At 43.4% G+C, this 7,554-nt stretch overlaps 1 protein-coding gene across 1 annotated transcript in view; it reads left to right on the forward strand.

Annotated features, from left to right (window-relative positions):
- Positions 1-7,554, forward strand: part of LOC106805850 (PP2C-like domain-containing protein CG9801) — a 32,568-nt gene that overhangs the window by 18,179 nt on the left and 6,835 nt on the right. The window contains exons 2-3 of the mRNA XM_014807621.1: positions 370-557; positions 1,436-1,582. Coding sequence (XP_014663107.1) covers positions 370-557; positions 1,436-1,582 — 335 coding nt within the window. The remainder of the gene's footprint in view (positions 1-369; positions 558-1,435; positions 1,583-7,554) is intronic.

Consider the following 7,554-nt stretch of genomic DNA (forward strand, 5'->3'; position numbering starts at 1 on the left):
ATCATTAATGATTAATGTTTAATGATTGATAATCCTAACCCTAACCCTAACCTAAATGACATTAAACCACAAACTAATATATGTATATGTATATGTATATATATATATATATATATGTTATCAAGAGCGGATAATACCTCTTAGCGGATAATAAGAGAGGTATTATCCGCTCTTGATGTTATTATGACCATTAATGACATTAAAGTTGGGAACACTCCTAATGGAGTATCACCCCACATAGCACAGCGGGTCCTGATGCTGACCCCGTGGGATGTTTAGCACGCAGCCTCCGCACACTTCGTGTGGCTGCGCGATTGCACTGGGGCTCACCGAACACTCACAGTTCACGTCGCTGTCTTATTCTTCCAGTAAGGTCTCCACGGCGACGACCGGCCGGCCGCAGTTCAAGTACAAGAAACGCGAGGACATACACTGCGGAAAGACGGGCATGGACATTCCCAACTATGACATCGCGTCACTGTCGAGTCAGTTGGTGGCGGCACACTCCGGGCCGGACGGCGGACTGGCCAGCCTAAAGCTCGGCAAGTCCGAAATTGGTAAACGTTATGGCATTTTGGGGGCGATAGGAGATTTGGGTATACTGGGGTTCATGAATTAATACTTATGAACTATTTCTACAGAAATTTACACAAGAAAAGAATCATTTACGAGACTACGGTCTACGTCATTAAGATGTTTGTTGATGATATCAGAGACCGTAATATTTGTGAAACAATTAATAAAAGTTACGTAATGTCCTTCCTGAGTGTCTCGTTACACGATGACTCAGTCTCTGATAGTTGTTGCATAGCAGGCAAGCTCGTTTCTGGCGTGATGCAAATGCTCGTTAAATGATTCTGTATCACAAACTGAAACGTGATGCTGCATGCATTGACTGAATCACTATATTGATCTGCAAGCACAAACGCTTTGACTAATCTGCAATTTAAACTGTTTTCCGAAAAACTCCCTCTGTCACCGGCGCTCTCTTTGCTTCTAGGTGTACAATTAATCCATTGGGATTAAGTGGAGCTTGTTGGTTTTTTTAAATGTTTGATTTATAGGCATTGTAATTTTTTCTTTCAATTGCTGCTTGCCCCGTGTTAGGAAAGAAAGATGCAAGCCCAGGTGAGTGCGCGTTTTAAAAATATGGGTTTTTCTGCAACTCTTGGTTTTTGCAGAAAATCCGCGGACCCTGCTGGCTGAGGGAAGTGACGTCACATGTGTGAACACTGAATGTGCGCACTCCCGTCTTGCGGCATTCAATGTCGAAAGATATACGCCAGCTGCTAGCATTGTTGTCGCTTTTGTCGATAGATATACGCCAGCTGCTAGCATTGTTGTCGCTTTTGTCAGCACTGACGTCATTGGCGGAAGTCACGTTACGAACTCGCGCGGTCGCTAACGTGGCGCCATCTGGCGTTGCTCGTTGCAGACGAGACGATGGACGTGCCGTTCTCGCACCGACGTCGAGGAAGCGGGTTGGCGAGCATCCACAGCAACTGGGCGGAGAAGACGACGTTCGGCTACGGCATCGCGACCTCACTCTACGATGTGCACCCCGTCACAGGCGAGATGACTGGTAGGTCACGGGCGAGATGACCAATAGGTCACGGGCGAGATGACCGGTAGGTTACCGGGCGAGAGCTATTGACCGGGTAGGTTACGGGCGAGACGACCGGTACGGGGCACGGGCGAGGCGAATCGGTAGGTGCGCGACGGGCGAGCGACCGGATAGGTCACGGGCCGAGACGACCTGATAGGTTCCACGGGCGACCGGTTTAGCGTCACGGACCGGGCCGACGCCGTGCCGACCGGTAAGGTCCACGGCGCGGCGGTCCTAGCGACCGGTAGGTTCACCGGTCCGAGATGACCGGTAGGTTACGGGCGAGATGACCGGTAGGTTACTGGCGAGATGACCGGTAGGTCACGGGCGAGGGCGCGGTTTAGATCTACGGGCGAGGCGATGGTAGGTGCCCGGCGAGGCCGAAGGGCGGCGACCGGCAGGTCGCGTACGGGGGGGGCCGCGACGGTAGGGCAAGGACAGAGCCGCGACCGGCAGGTACGGGCCGCGACGGGTAGGTCCCACGGGACAAGGGGCGACCCGGTAGGATCACCAGGCCGAGGATGACGGTACGATCACAGAGGCGAGATGACTGGTAGATCACGGGGCAAGATGCACGCGTGTCATGTTCAAGACGTCAAATGCCTGTCGGGGGGCTCGGAAGGGCAATCGAGTGGAGGTCAGGCGCCCTACGGTCCGGTATTTCGGATTTCTCCCCCCGGGGTATAGCCCGACAGTCAATGTATTTATATTATTATGATTTTTATTAAACAGCCTCTATCGGCTATGGCCTAGAGTCCTTCTCGACCCCTCTTCCAGCATTGTCCCATCAATTCACGACTTCTCGTGTATTTATATATATTATAATCCAATATATCCAGTCCTTGTATTATTTATGGTCAGGCGGTGTAAATATTATTATATACATTTACATATTTATATTACATAATTTTATTAAGATGTTCTCTAACGGCTAAAAAAACCGCTTGCCGTGCTATGTCAAAAGTGTCAGCAGCAGCCGTATGTGCCTGCCACAGCAGAAATCAGTGCAACGGACGTTCAATTAAAATTCCCAATATCTGAAGGGTCTAACGTAATGTTTCAGAATCAACCGCTCGCAAAATCTCTTCTGCCATTTACGTTGTCGGCACCAAACTTATTTTCAATAATCCGTAGGTGAAACAGAAGTAGGCCTTAGCCTATTTAATTAATAGATATAAGATAACATTAAGAATGTAATCCAATTAGTACTATAGTAAATACCGATTTACGGACTGTTTTGTATGAGTTTCTAGTTTTTAGCGCTTAATGGAATATACACGAGAAGTGTATTTAGTTTGCATTTATTATTCTATTGAATATCTTCAAGTGCCTGTGCCTTCAGTCTATGCCCGAAAACTACTCAAAAGCGTCGTTATTACAGAAATTTTTGCAATATATTACATCGTCCATTCGTGCTGTTTAATTATAGTCAAAAACTTTTTCTACCCCTGCCGGCGAACGCGGGGTCTGATTGCTCGTTGTGCCACAAAATTAAATCTTCGCACCTCAGCAAAAACTTCATGACACTCGCCTCTAGCTTCGAAGTTACCTTGTACGTCCATACCCTATATAAGTCATATATACGAACTGATATAGCATGCAACAGATCTCCTTTATTACGGCTCATCATCAAGACCTATAGGATCAATACCACTTATATTACCTAGTGCACGTACCTCGGTATATGTGGAAATTTATTATTGATGATTTATTACTGTCGTCGATTGTTTGTATATAGCGTGAAACATTTCGATGTTAACAATGAAATTGCACAGGCAAGAATCCCTAAGGTATTAGAGAACAATGTCATTGTTCCCAATTAAAACACATGTTTTGCCTAACCCTTTCCATTAACCCTAATTCTCACCCTCTAATAAACCCCCATAACTCCTAAAATACAAACCCATAACCCTAACTCCTAATACCCTATATAACCTATTTTAATATTGATTATTAATATATTTCTATATATGATGTATAATGACATTCGGCTATTTATGGGACCATGTTCTTCATCTCTTCAACCGAGAGGCCATTTTCTATAGATATTGCGCAATGTATTTATTATATTTTTATTAAAACCAAAGCATTATGGTCTTTCGCTGTCAGCTTGCCGCTCCTCATTTTATGCACAAAAGCCTGTTGACGCATAATATCAAAATACCTTCATATTCATAATAAAAACTTAGTACGTCACAGCTTAGAATCAAATAGAACTAGAAGTAGACGTTTATTAACCATCATTCATTTACATTCAATATCATTTTGATCACTTTTATTGATATTTTTACATTCAACTTCGTGCACAAAAGAAAGAGCAAGATCTCATGCAGCTCAGATGTTTCATATTGTAACTTCCTAGGTAAAATTAACCGTGTATTGAACACACTAGGCTATGAACGGCCATTAGCAATTTACTCGGTGCCTTATCGGCAAATAATATTGTGTGCGTATCGACGGCGCCAGGTTGTGGGGTTGGCCATATATTTATTATAATCATATGATATTTTAAATATAAATATAATTTATACCAATAATTTATATTCATTTTATTTTAATCAATTGTTTTCAATTATATTCTACTGCTTATTACGTTCGTCATTTGTTATGTTATATAGCTAGTGATCAACATTTCTATATTTACATGAATAGAATGGCAGTATTTATTCTAATCCGCTTTATTATTATATATAACAAACCCAAAGACTTATGTATTCCGCTGCAGCTCCGCCTTTCCTATTAACAAACCTTCCCTCATAACTATCACATTATAGACCTATCTGAACGGCATAATAAAAATTACATAACCTTCATTAATAAAATACTTTTACAACACTCAGAATGTAGAATGTAGAAATATAGTTGGTATTTTCCAAATCAATTTTTCATTCATTGTGTTGACACTTTTATAGATATTTTCTAATTTGAAACTATCGACAATAGAACATGTCCACGGTCTCATATGACTCCTAGCTTCCTCAAGCTGTACCTCATATTTAACACCATTGTATATCCCCAGATAGGTTCTAATAAAAATTAATCAGAATGTGGTTATCGTCTTATTATGGCAGCCTATGGATTCGTTTGCTCTCGCCGACCTAATGCATCCGTGCATTCTGCACGGATCAATCCATAGCTGCCATGCAGCTGCATATCTGTCGTAGATTTTCAAGAGGGCGTTACCGCTCGCATTATAGTATGTGAGGCGGCAGTGTGCTGTCGCCTAGCGCCTTGTCAGGTTACGCGTAGATTATCATGCGCCCAGTCCAAGTTAGAAGGCTGGTCGTTGTAGCTCAGGAGTCTTTAGTTAGGACGCATTATCGACTTAAGTTTACATAGTCTAGGCCTTCGATGGCGAGCTCGCTAGTGTTCGTAATAGGGTCGCAGCAGGAGGACGCCGGGTTGTGTCTCCAGTTATAGAGCGCCCTGGTATTTTTATCTGCAGCGCTGTAGAGTTTCGATCCCTTGTCTGATTTCTGCATAGACCGAAGGACGTGACCAGGTAGGTAGTGAGTCAATCTTCCAATTTACACATTCAATTTGTAGGCACAGACATAATCTTTGTTCTTCATCCTGAAATACCTACCCGCCGACACAAAATTTCGTATAGAAGCCATTTGTGAAAATCGACTTAATTCTACGCATCCCGTTATATATAATCCAGTTATCAATTTCTTTAGTATATTCATTAAACCATTCAAATTACTTACAAGATCCTTTAGTTACCGTTACAAGTGGGAGTGGTTTATCGAGTATGCTCATGTGCCTGTAAAGATTAGAAATAATAAACCATATAGTACCGCGATTAGCAGTTATCCATTTTTGTTCCCAGTCCGGGAAATATTAGCCGCAGTTTTCATAGCATAGAAATCCGCCTCAGGTGTTGCCCTTTTAAATGACTAATGACTTATATTTAAATATTAACATTTAAATCATATCTTTATATTATATATTATAACTATATCTATTGATACTATAAGTTTAAATAGATCTCCCAATAAATTATATATATATATTTAATATATATTATACATTTATATATACTTAATAAAATAAATAATTATATATTACTAATAATTTAATAATATAATGAAAACGTAATTTATAATTCTTAAGCCAATAGAGATATAAGCGTTCGATCGTCGCCCATAGACCGGTGGAGGATCTCAACACGCGCACTCCCTGATCCGTCTATCTATAACTATGCAGCCTACTCATATTACATGTTGTACCAAGGAAGTTAGTAGTTACGGCTCCCCAATAAAGGATTCAAAAACATTGCGACTCTAACTCTGTAAGGCAAGACCAGACAGAGGATTAGAGTTTAAAGCGAAATGAATTATTTTCGTTGAATCTGCCTTTACAGTGATAGAGGTCCACCATGAACCTCACTATAGGCCGATATCATGCACATCCTCGAATAATTTACATGCCAGGGTCCATGGTGACGAATTTATTTTATTTTCATCATTCAATAATATGTTCGCGACTTATACAAAGAAGATAAGTGAAAATCACCCTGTCGAATATCTAGTTTAATTTCGTTCCATGTCGGTGCGCGGATGACAAGGCTGGTCAAATCGCCCCATGGGTGTTGGGCTGTTGATAAAAATGACAGTCGATAAGAGAATCAGTCATGATGTAGCGTGACTAGTATTTCTATACAAACTATGTACATTACATAACAATAAGCCCTTAGGTATATTCCATTCAGAGTTACTTACCTCATAGCTACGCGGCATGTCATATTCACATTAATATTTATTTAATATACTCTCATAATATTATATATATTAATACTCATATTATATACTATATATGTGTCGTGTGGTGTGGGTGAGGGTGGGAGCTGGCCCGGACGTCCTCAGTTGCGTCGTCGATTTATTTATGTATTTTCATCTATACATCCATACATTTCATATTTACATTAATCTTTCATCCACTGTTAATAGTTAGTATTTTGTGTGTGGTGTTGTGTGATGCTGATAAGCGTCGTATCATGGCTGATTGAATGAATCCCCTTGTAACGCCATAGGCAGATTCCTTGGCGGACTGGTGTTGCGTTGTTATAGCCCTTAGTTTAATAATTGTTGAAATATAAATAAAATCAGAGTTGTGTAGCCAAATAGGGAGACCTGGCCGCTGCACTGCTCTGATTCCCTTATTCGAGAAAACGGGAGAAGTCTCCGACCCGCGTCTGCCCCCGGTGACGTGCTTACTTGGGAGGGATCTAGCGAAGCATCAGTGCGGTTTCACGGTCCACTCCAAAAACACGTGCTTTCTACTACGGTGCCGCCTATCTGCTTGCCACGTGATGGCGGCGATTTCCATCGGAGAACAACTGCATCATGCGCGCTGTTGCGACGCGCGTTAACTGGTGCGACTCTGCGCGCGGCCTGCGCTATTCGCCGGTGTCGCGGCCCGCGCCTGCGTCTACGAGCCATCGGACTAGCCTCAACAAGCGAATGCCTGTTTCGTCGAGGGCCGCAACCGGAAACACGCCAGGTGTGTTGTGAAGGCAAAGCAAATGCTCGCGGGAATCTGGCAGCGTCGGTTCGACCCGCGCGGCGGGTCGGTGTGCTGTGCACGGCGGGTCCCAAGGTGTAGCGTAAGTTCTATGTGGCGCGCCATGCACCGATTGTGGTGCAGCCGCCGCGTTGGCAGTTTCATGACCATGTCGCTTTGATGGGCCCATGGTGGACATCCGGGTTCAAGCACGCGTGGAATGATATTCGTTGACGCTTGCCACCCATCCATGTGACAGGGGCCGGCGCCAGGGTATTTGTTTACGGGGGGGCGAAACCAAGGCGTGTAGAGGAGCACGGCGAAGGGGGTCTGCTGAAATTTTTTTGAAATTACGACCCCTCAAGATGTCGTTTTTCTGCGCCTCGAGAAGGGCGGTCCGGACCCTGGACCCCCCCCCATGTAAACGACACGCTCCCCGTGGG

The sequence above is a fragment of the Priapulus caudatus genome, unplaced genomic scaffold (assembly GCF_000485595.1).
Source record: "Priapulus caudatus unplaced genomic scaffold, Priapulus_caudatus-5.0.1 Scaffold130, whole genome shotgun sequence".
In the NCBI taxonomy this organism is placed as follows: domain Eukaryota; kingdom Metazoa; phylum Priapulida; class Priapulimorpha; order Priapulimorphida; family Priapulidae; genus Priapulus; species Priapulus caudatus.